This window comes from Procambarus clarkii, chromosome 63 (genome assembly GCF_040958095.1).
Source record: "Procambarus clarkii isolate CNS0578487 chromosome 63, FALCON_Pclarkii_2.0, whole genome shotgun sequence".
In the NCBI taxonomy this organism is placed as follows: Eukaryota; Metazoa; Arthropoda; class Malacostraca; order Decapoda; family Cambaridae; genus Procambarus; species Procambarus clarkii.
Genome location: NC_091212.1, coordinates 15049600 through 15065026, shown reverse-complemented (window position 1 = coordinate 15065026; position 15427 = coordinate 15049600). Strand labels below are relative to the sequence as shown.

The 15427-nt window shown below is 48.0% G+C and overlaps 2 protein-coding genes across 5 annotated transcripts in view; both read left to right on the top strand.

Moving 5' to 3' along the window:
- MED20 (Mediator complex subunit 20) overlaps nucleotides 1-15427 on the top strand; it is a 59709-nt gene that overhangs the window by 16734 nt on the left and 27548 nt on the right. For 3 of the 4 annotated variants that reach the window (XM_045760643.2, XM_069308772.1, XM_069308770.1), the window contains one exon: nucleotides 14951-15090. In XM_045760643.2, coding sequence (XP_045616599.1) covers nucleotides 14951-15090 — 140 coding nt within the window. Of the gene's footprint in view, nucleotides 1-11947; nucleotides 11967-14950; nucleotides 15091-15427 lie in introns of those variants that run through there. The other variant, XM_069308771.1, reaches the window with a different exon arrangement.
- Nucleotides 6040-11840, top strand: LOC138354438 (uncharacterized). Its single transcript, XM_069308630.1, has 3 exons — nucleotides 6040-6130; nucleotides 8363-8715; nucleotides 11817-11840. The coding sequence occupies exons 1-3, from the start codon at nucleotides 6040-6042 to the stop codon at nucleotides 11838-11840; spliced, it is 468 nt and encodes a 155-aa protein (XP_069164731.1).

The following is a 15427-nucleotide window of genomic DNA, read 5'->3' as shown; positions in this document are numbered from 1 at the left end:
CATGGGCATATTGTCAATTTCTTTTCAAAGTCTTCCGAGTTCGTGTTAATATCCGTTATATTATCTGCACCTTGAATGTCATTCATAAAGAAGCTGTCTGGATCATCAGATATAGGTAACGATAGGAATGAGAAAAAGAGAAAGATTTGGGAGTGGATACAGTTCGAATACAAATAATGGAGGCACACAAACAGGATAACATCAGCAGCATATGGTATGCTGACAATTATAAGAAAGTAATTTAGAAAGCTAAATCAGGACTCCTTCAAAGCAATTTATACAACTGGATTATGTAGCACCAGTATGTTATGTGCACCTTGTAAAGCATAAAACCAAGATTAAAAAAACACTAAGGTTTGCAACAAGATTGGTTGTGGAGCTAAGAAGATTAAACTATGGAAATAGGTCAATGGAAGTAAATCTCTCAATTCTAGATGATAGAAGGAACAGATAGGATATGATCACAACATACAAGATAGTAAGGGAAGTAGATAAGGTGGACAAGGATAGCCTCTTCAATATTGTGCAAATTGAGACGGTGAGAATGAGAAATAGGTGGACTCTGGAAACGCAAATGAGCCAAAGGAATATAAGGAAATAATCGTATCCAGTTTGGATAATCATTAAGTGGAATGCACTGAAAAGTTGTGTGAGCCTCCTCCGTCCAGAATTTAGGTCAGCATCGACAATGAACGGGTGTAACAAGGCTGGTAGGCGGGACATAACACAAAGAGCTAGACATCACTCCATTGTTAACCACCAGGTAACCACCACCATCACAGCCACCACTACCAACAACACGTCCACCACTACCAACAACACGTCCACCACTACCAACAACACAGGGGCCGGTGGCTGACTGGACAGCACACTGGACGCGTGATCCTGTGGTCCCGGGTTCGATTCCCGGCGCCGGCGAGAATCAATGAGCAAAGTTTCTTTCACCCTGATGCCCCTGTTACCTAGCAGTAAAATAGGTGCCTGAGAGTTAGTCAGCTGTCACAGTCTGCTTCCTGGAGTGTGTGTGTGTGTGTGTGGTGTGGAAAAAAAAGTTAGTAAGTTGATTGACAATTGAGAGGCGGGCCGAAAGAGCAGAGCTTAACCCCCGCAAGCACAACTAGGCGAATACAACTAGGTGAATACATCCACCACCAGGATAGCATCTGTGCCTCCAACGCTGCAGGCCATTTTCTCCGTCCTAAGGAAGAAAATGGGAAGAATAAGTGAAAATATTGCAAATACTACGCACATCTGGGGGTTGGTGATTGCCTGTCAGGCTATTGATCTCCTGCTAAGAAAAACAAAAGACGGATATATTCTCTGTGACCGTTATCGGATGGAATTTTCGGAGCGTTGAAAATAGGAAAGGCAGTGAATTTATATGTACTCGCTTTAAATGTAGATATATTTGTTTACTGGGATGGTTGTGAATGAGTTCATAATTATTATATTCGTTTTAATTATTTTTTTAAGTTTTACTCGTTATAAGGGATATTGAGTATATTTCCTTAAGATTTAATTATGCACTCAAAATCTTATCTGTGTTTACTTAGTGATCGTTGAGGATAACCAGACAAGGCGACGATATAGCATAGGTTATCAATAATAACAAGATATATTGTCAAAGTAGTACAAACTGGAGTAGACACCGGAAAACCGCTAAACTTGGACCCACTAAATAACAGTTAATGCACTGTAATTTGAACATTTTCTAGGCTTCGCCTCGTTGGTTAGGTGGTTTGCAAAACAGTTTCATTTTTACGGAGTGACAAATAGAACAGACTGGGCTTGTAGTGACACTGCTGTAATCCAGTAGTTCTTGTGTGGTCAGAATAACATTAGAGTACCTGCATGGCTCCCGCACCTTCACGAGTGCCTGAAGAATCTTGAAGATGTGGAATAATTTGCCACCAGACTGGTACCAGAGATAAAGGACCAGAGCTGTGAAGAAAGTCTGTAAACACACACACACACACACACACACACACACACACACACACACACACACACACACACACACACACACACACACACACACACACACACACACACAGGGCACGGCGATAGTGTACGGAGAGGCATGGACGATACGACAAGTCTCAAGATACGAGGTTGTTTGATAGGCTTGAGGACAGGAAGCTGGATGCCAGAATAAACCAGTAGGAATGTACAAAGGGCTGTTGGGCGCGTGTGGAGCCCCCAGGGAACGAGGTTTGACACACACTATGTAACCCTTCATATAGCCTGGGATAGCTGCATAAATGCACATATACACACGATAAGATGAGACTGAAGTCTATACACAAGCTCACACTGCACGTACGAGATCCACGGGATCACGTATATATCTCCCTGTTTAAGAGTTTAATGGAGGGGCGTTGGAACTGGAGCTGAATTCCCGCCAGCACTGGCGAGTAATACAGCTGCATATTTCCTGACTTCTCATCAAACCTTTGGTGTGTTTCCACACTGCAGATGGCGACCGTATTATTGAGGTGGTGTGAAGGTTAGATCAAGTGTGTGGCGTGTAGGTGGGAGCACCTCACCCCGGAGCCTTCAAGTATACATCTCAACAAGGCCCGCTTCTCATTACCATTCTCACTACACGCTGGGCTGCTGCTTCATGTGTGTCTCTTGTGGCAGCTGCCTCCTGTCTTGTGGCAGCTGCCTACTGCCTTGTGGCAGCTGCCTACTGCCTTGTGGCAGCTGCCTACTGCCTTGTGGCAGCTGCCTACTGCCTTGTGGCAGCTGCCTACTGCCTTGTGGCAGCTGCCTACTGCCATGTGGCAGCTGCCTACTGCCATGTGGCAGTTGCCTACTGCCATGTGGCAGCTGCCTACTGCCATGTGGCAGCTGCCTACTGCCATGTGGCAGCTGCCTACTGCCATGTGGCAGCTGCCTACTGCCTTGTGGCAGCTGCCTACTGCCTTGTGGCAGCTGCCTACTGCCTTGTGGCAGCTGCCTACTGTCTTGTAGCAGCTGCCTACTGCTTTGAGGCATACGGCCAGGCCTCTTTTTTTATTTTTTTGCTACACACCCCCAGGAAGCTGCCCGTAGCAGCTAACTCCCAGGTACCTATTTACTGCTAAGTGAACCAACAGTTCTCTTTCACAAGGGTAAAAGAGACTGCCCATTTGTTTCCGCCTCCACCGGGGTTCCAAGTAGTTGTGTGTTCCAGTGAGCCTGAAGTAGTAGTGTGCTCAGACGGCCATTGTAGATGGTACAGTGATGATTTCAACTTGGGTGCATATACAACCATCTGCTAGTGTCTTGTGTGCATATACAACCATCTGCTAGTGTTTGCGTGCATATACAACCATCTATAAGGTTCTAGTGTGCATATACAACCATCTATAAGGTTCTAGTGTGCATATACAACCATCTACAAGGTTCTAGTGTGCCTATACAACCATCTACAAGGTTCTAGTGTGCCTATACAACCATCTACAAGGTTCTAGTGTACCTATACAACCATCTACAAGGTTCTAGTGTACCTATACAACCATCTACAAGGTTCTAGTGTGCATATACAACCATCTACAAGGTTCTAGTGTGCCTATACAACCATCTACAAGGTTCTAGTGTGCATATACAACCATCCACAAGGTTCTAGTGTGCATATACAACCATCTACAAGGTTCTAGTGTGCATATACAACCATCTACAAGGTTATAGTGTGCATATACAACCATCTACAAGGTTATAGTGTGCATATACAGTACAACCATCCACAAGGTTCTAGTGTGCATATACAACCGTCCACAAGGTTCTAGTGTGGATAATTAACACAGAGTTATGAGTGGTTCTTGGGTTGTATATATAACCAGCTGGCTATGGGAGGCAAGCCTCAGCTGCTACAGACATTGGACACCACCGCCGACGTGATCCATATTGAACCCCGCCGGCAGTCTGCTTTCTGTCCATCACGACGCCTTGTCCCGAAAAGCGGTGAATAATAATGCCATACACACTGCTCCTTTAGGCTCGTGCAATTGTCTAAAGAGCGTAAATATGAGCCTCAAACCATCGGGTTCTTAGGAGCGGCATTTTTGCCATCTCGGTTCTTTATATGTCAGTAGGGAAGTCCACTACAGTAATGTGGGCGACCAGACGTGACGGTGGCGCCGGTGGTGTCTGGCCACGACCGGGGAGGGAGTAGTGGTGGTGGTGCGGCGACTGGCGGAGCTGATGGCCAGGGCCAGGTATACACCACTCCTAGTCATGTGCAGTGACAAGATGGGAGATGAACCCATGGAATGATTATACTAGACGGGGGTCCCGGTATGAAGTAGTTGTGTGGTGGGCGAGAGGAAGGCGGGAGTTGGGGGAGGAAGGGGGTCGCCGCGCCGCTCGTGGCGGCTGAGGGCTGAGGCGGGGGCGCTGGAGCTGGGGTGTGTGATGCAGTAATTTAGGAAGGCTCTTGTCTAGTCAGTGATGTTGGAAGTACCACTTGCAACATGGCTTACTCCTGTATATTGCTTCCTTTTAGTCCTCTTTTTTCACTTACTCAATATTTAGATATTATCATAGTGTAAGAAATATACATACATAAACATTTTTTAAAACAATTATTATTGAATTATATATACCTGTAATTTATCAAATTTGTATAGGTAAATTATTATACATAATGTTTTAATTAAAAATAATGTAATTATTATATATATTCTATATATAATAATCATAGATACATCTTCACAGTTATTGTAAGTCACCGGATTTATTACGCATACTTTAAATATATAATGAATTGATAATCATCGCAATCATTTTGAAGAAATTTAATCAAATGTGATGATAAATTATTGTTGATTCTCACAGATGATTGTCGTTAATCAGTAGATTACAATGATTAACCTATTTATTATAATTGTATATAAGCATAGATACTGAATAATGTTATAATGATTATAAATATACATTATTGATAATCATTGTCGGTTATTGATACTTATTGATTATTGAATAATAAGAATCAATTATTAATCCCCAATACAAATGTCGGTGATCATTACCATTACCTAAGATTATTGATCCTATAATATTATCGATATATAACAATTATTATTGATAACCATTGTGTATGATTATATATATATATATATATATATATATATATATATATATATATATTATATATATATGGTAATTCATAATCGTTATATATTATTGATAATCGTTTAAGATGAGTATTACTAATCATTATAGATTTTTGGTAATCATTATATATATGATTATTGATAACATTATAGGTGATTATTGATAATCATTTTAGGTGATAATTGATAATTATTGATTATTATTGATAATCATTATAGATTAACATTATATATTATTGATGATACTTTAAGATTGATAATCATTATTGATTATAATCATTGCAGATTATTGACAATCATTACAGATAATTGACAGTCATTGTAGCTGATAATTTACATTATACAATATAACACCGTTTGCTCCTGGGTAGTGTTACTTCCTAATTGTTTATGTCTATAAAGTAGAGAAAATGGCTATTGTTTCCCCCCCCCCTCTCCTTGGTATTTGTGACCAGTACAGTCATATTTGGGACTTACCTATTTCCAATGAAAGAGAGGGCGAATTTGCGTCTTTGAATTTCAAGACGTACCTCAAAGGCGTACCTCAAAGGCGTACCTCAAAGGCGTACCTCAAGGGCGTACCTCAAGGGCGTACCTCAAAGGCGTACCTCAAAGGCATACCTCAAAGGCATACCTCAAAGGCGTACCTCAAAGGCGTACCTCAAGGGCGTACCTCAAAGGCGTACCTCAAGGGCGTACCTCAAGGGCGTACCTCAAGGGCGTACCTCAAAGGCGTACCTCAAAGGCGTACCTCAAAGGCGTACCTCGTGGCTTCCAACAATGCAGCAACATGAGGCTCTGCGGGTTGGTACAAGAATTCAATGAACTACGAGCCACTTATTTTGATGAAGTGAGCAATAGAAAAAAAAGAAGTACACATTCATCGCACCAGGCTTGGATACCCCATGTGCATGGCAAATAGGCTTACAGGTTTCAGACGATGAGAGGAAATGTGAGCACTGTGGAGAAACGCCCGACTGACCACTGGAACATAACCGCAGTGCAGAGTTACAAACCAAATAAGATTTCAAGTGAGATTTAACAGCGCAGTTGTTAAACACATAAGCCATAATCTTACTGAAGCGAACATGCGAGTCATAAATACTCATACACTGCCTAAGTAAGACAGGCACAAGAAACGCTAAGTGTGCCAGCCAGAGGCTTGGGACCCGCGCAGGAATATCCCTCCCCCGTCTGCCTTTCTTCCCCCCCCCCCCCCCACCCCACCCCCTGAAAAAAATCCAGTAAGGTGTCCACCTCTTTGAATTTTACTGGCCAAGCCAGGTGGGGGGGCGCCGAAGTGTTCCCTTTATAGAGTTACTCTCAAGGTTACTCTGCATTGAATCTATCCGGAATGTTCTGGAAAATATGAAAATTTCAACATATGACTCTCTTGGTCACTATCCTGGTCACAATTTTATCTTTAATAAAATACAATATAAATCACAAATACATAAATGTTACAAGGCAATACTACATTACATACACAGTAGAATAATTCTCAATAAACCAGTGTTTCAATATCACAGAGCATGAACTTTAAACCCCTAAATGTTATACTTATTTTTCTTTAAATGATTTACAATATTGGAGATTATATTTACATTAATTTACAGGGGAAATTATTACATTGATATTTTATATAATTCTCAGTAAACACAATAGCAAAATGTGACACACACAATCCATATACTTTTGAGGTTTGGTCAAATTAATATTAATACTCGAGGACAACTTTTACACAGTGATGAGTATTGACAGTTTCTTCATGATTATTGATAATCATTATATGTTATTGATCATTATATATAATACTATTATTAACAATTATATATTACTTATAATCATTACATTTTTATAAATAACTATATAGATCATTATTGATGATTATTGATAATCATTGTAGATGAAAATTATATGTTCGAAATAGATTAAAACAAATTGAAAACTACTTTTTATAGTGGCTTAATACGCAAATTATTGTTGTGATACGAGTGGTACAATTAGTATATAATTGGTATAGTAATTAGTATATAATTGGTATATTGATAGTTCATTTCTAAAATCGCCGACATTTACATATTTTCTCAACAGATCTGTGTTATTAAATTATTATATAAGGTCACTTCTTCCCTTGGATATGAAATACACCCATTGGCTATGACGCCTCAGTTATACGTGTATTTTGAGAATATGGCCAACCCAACACAGCATATGGGTGAGGATCCGTCACCACCACGCCGGCCCTATGGGTACACCATGGGGGAGCTTGTATAATTAGTGTGTGTGTGTGTGTGTGTGGGGATGACCAGACTTTGGCCAGCCTCAGTGGCGACACTACTCCGGCTCCGGGGGCGTTGGCGCCTCACACCCGCTACCAGCCTCACTTCCGCCACCAGCCTCACTTCCGCCACCAGTCTCACTTCCGCCACCAGCCTCACTTCCGCCACCAGTCTCACTTCCACCACCAGTCTCACTTCCGCCACCAGCCTCACTTCCGCCACCAGTCTCACTTCCGCCACCAGCCTCACTTCCGCAACCAGCCTCACTTCCGCCACCAGTCTCACTTCCGCCACCAGCCTCACTTCCGCCACCAGTCTCACTTCCGCCACCAGCCACACTTCCGCCACCAGCCTCACTTCCGCCACCAGCCTCACTTCCGCCACCAGCCTCACTTCCGCCACCAGCCTCACTTCCGCCACCAGCCTCACTTCCGCCACCAGCCTCACTTCCGCCACCAGTCTCACTTCCGCCACCAGCCTCACTTCCGCCACCAGTCTCACTTCCGCCACCAGTCTCACTTCCGCCACCAGCCTCACTTCCGCCACCAGCCTCACTTCCGCCACCAGCCTCACTTCCGCCACCAGCCTCACTTCCGCCACCAGCCTCACTTCCGCCACCAGTCTCACTTCCACCACCAGCCACACTTCCGCCACCAGCCTCACTTCCGCCACCAGCCTCACTTCCGCCACCAGCCTCACTTCCGCCACCAGCCTCACTTCCGCCACCAGTCTCACTTCCGCCACCAGCCTCACTTCCGCCACCAGCCTCACTTCCGCCACCAGTCTCACTTCCGCCACCAGTCTCACTTCCGCCACCAGTCTCACTTCCGCCACCAGTCTCGCTTCCGCCACCAGCCTCACTTCCGCCACCAGTCTCACTTCCGCCACCAGCCACACTTCCGCCACCAGCCTCACTTCCACCACCAGCCTCACTTCCGCCACCAGTCTCACTTCCGCCACCAGTCTCACTTCCGCCACCAGTCTCACTTCCGCCACCAGCCTCACTTCCGCCACCAGTCTCACTTCCGCCACCAGCCTCACTTCCGCCACCAGCCACACTTCCGCCACCAGCCTCACTTCCACCACCAGCCACACTTCCGCCACCCACACTTCCGCCACCAGCCTCACTTCCACCACCAGCCACACTTCCGCCACCAGCCTCACTTCCACCACCAGCCTCACTTCCGCCACCCACACTTCCGTCACCAGCCACACTTCCGCCACCACCCACACTTCCGCCACCAGCCACACTTCCGCCACCAGCCTCACTTCCGCCACCACCCACACTTCCGCCACCAGCCTCACTTCCGCCACCAGCCACACTTCCGCCACCAGCCACACTTCCGCCACCCACACTTCCGCCACCAGCCACACTTCCGCCACCAGCCTCACTTCCGCCACCAGCCACACTTCCGCCACCAGCCACACTTCCGCCACCAGCCACACTTCCGCCACCAGCCACACTTCCGCCACCAGCCACACTTCCGCCACCAGCCACACTTCCGCCACCAGCCACACTTCCGCCACCAGCCACACTTCCGCCACCACCCACACTTCCGCCACCACCCACACTTCCGCCACCACCCACACTTCCGCCACCACCCACACTTCCGCCACCAGCCACACTTCCGCCACCAGCCACACTTCCGCCACCAGCCACACTTCCGCCACCAGCCACACTTCCGCCACCAGCCACACTTCCGCCACCAGCCACACTTCCGCCACCAGCCACACTTCCGCCACCACCCACACTTCCGCCACCACCCACACTTCCGCCACCAGCCACACTTCCGCCACCAGCCACACTTCCGCCACCAGCCACACTTCCGCCACCAGCCACACTTCCGCCACCAGCCACACTTCCGCCACCAGCCACACTTCCGCCACCAGCCACACTTCCGCCACCAGCCTCACTTCCGCCACCAGCCTCACTTCCGCCACCAGCCACACTTCCGCCACCAGCCACACTTCCGCCACCAGCCACACTTCCGCCACCAACCTCACTTCCGCCACCAGCCTCACTTCCACCACCAGCCACACTTCCGCCACCAGCCTCACTTCCACCACCAGCCTCACTTCCGCCACCAGCCACACTTCCGCCACCAGCCTCACTTCCACCACCAGCCTCACTTCCGCCACCAGTCTCACTTCCGCCACCAGCCACACTTCCGCCACCAGCCACACTTCCGCCACCAACCTCACTTCCACCACCAGCCTCACTTCCGCCACCAGCCACACTTCCGCCACCAGCCACACTTCCGCCACCAGCCACACTTCCGCCACCAGCCACACTTCCGCCACCAGCCACACTTCCGCCACCAGCCACACTTCCGCCACCAGCCACACTTCCGCCACCAGCCACACTTCCGCCACCAGCCACACTTCCGCCACCAGCCACACTTCCGCCACCAGCCACACTTCCGCCACCAGCCACACTTCCGCCACCAGCCACACTTCCGCCACCAACCTCACTTCCGCCACCAGCCACACTTCCGCCACCAGCCACACTTCCGCCACCAGCCTCACTTCCGCCACCAGCCACACTTCCGCCACCAGCCACACTTCCGCCACCAGCCTCACTTCCACCACCAGCCTCACTTCCGCCACCAGCCACACTTCCGCCACCAGCCACACTTCCGCCACCAGCCACACTTCCGCCACCAGCCACACTTCCGCCACCAGCCACACTTCCGCCACCAGCCACACTTCCGCCACCAGCCACACTTCCGCCACCAACCTCACTTCCGCCACCAGCCACACTTCCGCCACCAGCCACACTTCCGCCACCAGCCACACTTCCGCCACCAACCTCACTTCCGCCACCAGCCACACTTCCGCCACCAGCCACACTTCCGCCACCAGCCACACTTCCGCCACCAGCCACACTTCCGCCACCAGCCTCACTTCCGCCACCAGCCACACTTCCGCCACCAGCCACACTTCCGCCACCAGCCACACTTCCGCCACCAGCCTCACTTCCGCCACCAGCCTCACTTCCGCCACCAGCCTCACTTCCGCCACCAGCCACACTTCCGCCACCAGCCACACTTCCGCCACCAGCCACACTTCCGCCACCAGCCACACTTCCGCCACCAGCCTCACTTCCGCCACCAGCCACACTTCCACCACCAGCCACACTTCCGCCACCAGCCACACTTCCGCCACCAACCTCACTTCCGCCACCAGCCACACTTCCGCCACCAGCCACACTTCCGCCACCAGCCTCACTTCCGCCACCAGCCACACTTCCACCACCAGCCACACTTCCGCCACCAGCCTCACTTCCACCACCAGTCACACTTCCGCCACCAGCCACACTTCCGCCACCAGCCACACTTCCGCCACCAACCTCACTTCCACCACCAGCCTCACTTCCGCCACCAGCCACACTTCCGCCACCAGCCACACTTCCGCCACCAGCCTCACTTCCGCCACCAGCCTCACTTCCGCCACCAGCCTCACTTCCACCACCAGCCACACTTCCGCCACCAGCCTCACTTCCGCCACCAGCCTCACTTCCACCACCAGCCTCACTTCCGCCACCAGCCTCACTTCCGCCACCAGCCACACTTCCGCCACCAGCCTCACTTCCGCCTCCACCCTCACTTCCGCCACCAGCCACACTTCCGCCACCAGCCACACTTCCGCCACCACCCTCACTTCCGCCACCAGCCACACTTCCGCCACCACCCACACTTCCACCACCAGCCACACTTCCGCCACCAGTCTTCATGTCTGGCACTCTTCATATATATATATATGTGAGAAAGCTGCATGAACGCGCAAGCCATAGATCACTAAGAACTCTTTGACCCGGCCAGGATTCGAACCCATGCCGTCCAGGATCACCCCTAAACGTACACAGTACCGTGACCACCGCACCAGGGTAGACGATCATTGGTGCGGTGGTCACGGTACACTAGTACACGGTACACTAGCCACTAGTAGCGTTTCGGGCAGGTCCCTGGAATACGATCCCCGCCGCGAAGAATCGTTGTTACAACCAAGTACACATTTTACTGTTGCGTTAAACAGAGGCTACAGTTAAGGATTTGCGCCCAGTAAATCCTCCCCGGCCAGGATACGAACCCATGACAAAGTGCTCGCGGAACGCCAGGCGAGTGTCTTACCACTACACCACGGAGACTAGACTATACTCTTCCGGAGACTGGAGACCGGAGACTATACTCTTCAATAATGAATTCATTCTTAGTCGGCATGTTTCCTTAGAGCAGGGCTTCTTAACTGGAAGTATCACCATAAGAACTGCTGTGCATTTTTGGCTTAAAAGCACCGTACGGTAAATGTATTCACTTCTAAGTAATATGGTGAAACTAAATTAAGAAATGACGAGTATATTATTGTGTCCCCTTTACTAGCAAGTTTAGAGGTTTTCTGTCTTTTAACAGTAGCTTTCGTTTTCTCTTAATTTTAGGGGGAACTGCTTCAGCATATCTGACCTCGTGTAATTCGTATTGTCGGAGACAGAAAGCCTGTGTATATACCTGATTTACCAGAGGGTCACTAACCTTAGTGGCCTCGACGAGGACAGAAAACCGGCGGCTTGTCGTAAACGGCTTAACATGTGTGTTTTTTAGGCTTGTATCTTGTAAAACCTCTTGTATGTATGTACCTTACCCAAATAAACATTTGATTTGATTTGATTTTGAGGTCCCCCATAAGGTGCAACTACTGTTCTTACCTATGATGCAACTCTACAAGAGTTGCCTAACTCCAGGGGTACCTATTGACTTCTAGGTTGAACAGAGACATTAGGTAAAAGAAAATGTTTTTGTTGCGGGAGTCGAACCTAGGGTGGCCGGTCGTGCCTGCTCGTATGAACCCACCCACCCACCCACCTGCTTGCCCGCCCGCCTGCCTGCATTGGTTTTGTGGATACATGATACAATGTAAGAGAACTATCGATACACAGTAACATAGATAATCTTTCTTGGATTAGTCATATTAACCAGGAAACATACATTATTGTTCATGCTTTCGTTGTCTATACAGACTTAGTTTGTATTTGGATGTGTGTGTGTGGTAATGGCAATTTAGTGAAGGCTGTATACAGACTGCTTGAGTGGAGCCTACAAGCCGCTAGGTCATGTTATGACCTCAGCTGCAGCGTGTCCTTCAATCCTTGTTCTGTAGTGCTTCATCCATCAGTATTAATGCTTAGTAATACCCCCCCCCCACACACACACACATGATCTCTCAATCGAGTGGACAGCGTTCGGTAGTCGTAAGGACCTGGGTTTGATTCCAGGCCGAGGCAGAAACAAATGGGCAAACGTTCTTTCACCTGATGCTCCTGTTAACCTAGCAATAAACAGGTACCTGAGAGTTAGACAGTTGCTACGGGCTTCTTCCTGGGAATGTGAATATGTGCGAGTGTGTTGGAGATCAATATGTAGTATATAGTATAGTAGGCACACACCTACCTGCGTTCACTTCCATATTAATACAACATTTCCCACGTACTGTTGTGGTTGGGATGTGTTATGGCATAGTGGAGTATACAGTTTGTGTGTTGGTGCTATAGGGAGCAGCTGTTAGGTGTGGTCAACCAACCCGTCCTCCTCAGTTTCACAACGTCAAGATACTGTTGTACTAAAGTCTCCTCTCCTAAGATAAGAGAGGAGCCAAAACAGAAAACGGGCCAGTATGTAAATGTCGCGATCCGCTACCATTTTCTAGTACGAGAGTTTTTGTCCTTAGGTTAAAATGTCAAAGCAGGTATCAAGCAGGTGAAGGGTACATCACTTTGCCGCTAGGAAGCGTTCTGTTAGGAGGACGGGTTGGTTCAACACCTGGTGTTGTATACACTATGTATAGTGCAGTGTTTTGTTGCCCAAGTTTATTAATATAATACATGTATAGCGCAGTGTAGCCCAGTGTATTAATAACACATTAATACACTATAATAATACATAGACCATATTACTACAACACACAGTGTTGTGTGTAGTGAAAGTGTTGATATGTCTAGTAAAGAGGCAGGAGTTAGAAGAGAAACCCTTGGATCAAGTTCAAGTATGTTTATTGAGATAAGCAAGAAATACATCTCAAAGGGATAGAGAAGTTTAGGCTATTTCTACCCCCCTCTACTTCAAGTCCCCTCCTACGGTTCTAAAACGCCTTTTCCTCGAGCACTTTTCTTCTCACTCCCGCTCCGTTTCTGTCTTCACCGATGGGTCTAAGTCAGCGGACGGTGTTGGCTACTCTGTTGTTTTTCCTGATCGCACTTATATGTGTCGCTTGCCTCCGGAGACTAGCATCTTTACAGCAGAACTTTATGCTATTCTCTATGCTCTTCGTCTCCTGCTTTCTCGTTGTCAGTCTTCCTTTGTGGTTGTTGTTGACTCTCGTAGTGCCCTCATGGCTCTCGGGTCCTTTAATCCGGTTCATCCAGTAGTTGTCGAGATCCAGCATTGGCTGTTTCTCGTTCACAGTAAATTTAAGTCGGTTGAGTTTTGTTGGGTTCCCAGCCATATTGGTGTGTCTTTAAATGAGCGTGCGGATGCTGCCGCTAAGGAAGCTGTCCGCTCTTGTCCCATCTCTCGTAAAGGCATTCCGTATTCCGACTTTTACCCAGTTATCCATTCCTCAGTTCTTACCCGTTGGCAGGCTTCTTGGTTGTCTGTTACTGGTAACAAGCTACGTACTCTTAAATGTTGTGTTTCCTCGTGGCCGTCCTCCTTCCACCGTAACCGGCGGTGGGAAACAGCTCTGGCGAGGTTGCGTATTGGCCATACTCGCTTAACCCATGGTCACTTGATGGAGCGCCGCCCTGCTCCTTATTGTCCTAGTTGCATTGTCCCTCTTACGGTCGTGCATGTCCTTCTTGAATGTCCTGACTTCCAGGACGAGCGTGTGTCTTGCTTTCCGACCGCCCCTCGCGGTCACCTGTCCCTCGATAGAATTCTTGGTGACTCGGATACTTTTGATATCGTTCGCCTTATGCGTTTTTGTTCTCGTATTGGCATCCTTGGTGATATTTAGCGCCCTCTGATTATTTTGCGTATTTGATGGTGCTACATAGCCTTCCCGGTTTGGTGCCTTCTTTTGATAATTACTTACTTACTTCAAGTCCCTCAAGGGGCGCACAAATTCATTGAGTACAAATAGACAAATAAAATTACGAGAATCCCATTTAACATTGCAGGTTAATATAGTAAGTACAGCATATAATTGTTACACTCTTGGGGCAAAATTCTTGTAGCTCCTAAGTATAATGTCTATCATACCATTATCACACATGCAAACAATTTGATGTAGCACACTACTTATTTCCTTATTTCTATAGTTATCAATAAGTTGACACTCTAATACATAATGTTCTAAGGTGTGGGCGTGCGGCATACTACATAATTTACACTCCTTATTTTTTTCACTGACATCAAACACCGTATTGCCAGATATATTTGTATCCTAATCTTAATCTCATGTAAATTGAATCCTTCCAAGTTGACTTTCCTTTACCATAGATGAAGGACGAGTTTGTATATATTATTGAATAATTCTTAAGTGTGTTACTAATGTCGACGAGGCCCTTGGTACCGACAGGCTGCACATCTTCCCCGACGCCTCGCGCTCTGGCTGTGTGGAGACGGAGAAGCTGCACAAGAGGATCATGCACCTGGACGCCCTCCAGTGCGGCATGTTCACCGTCGACTGTGACACCTACTACACCACCGCACAGACAGGTGAGCCTTTACACCCTCCTCCGTCATATTGTCTCGCTCTGGACCACGGTCACTCAACCACTCTCAACCGGCTCTTCATACATGCTTCACATTGTTTCATATGTAGTGCTTTGCCAATGTCTGTTCTTCAACATGTTGATTATTTCGTTCTTGTTGGTTAGAGGAGGTGGGAGGGATGGTGGACAGAGGGAAGGGGTAGTGGGAAGGGATCAGAGGGGGGTGGGGGGGGGGGGGTAGTTAAGTATGGGGAGGTGGGGGAGTGACTGGGACACAGCACCCAGCACCACGCGCATCAACATCCCAAGACCCCAGGCACGGGGCGACCAAAACCCACCAG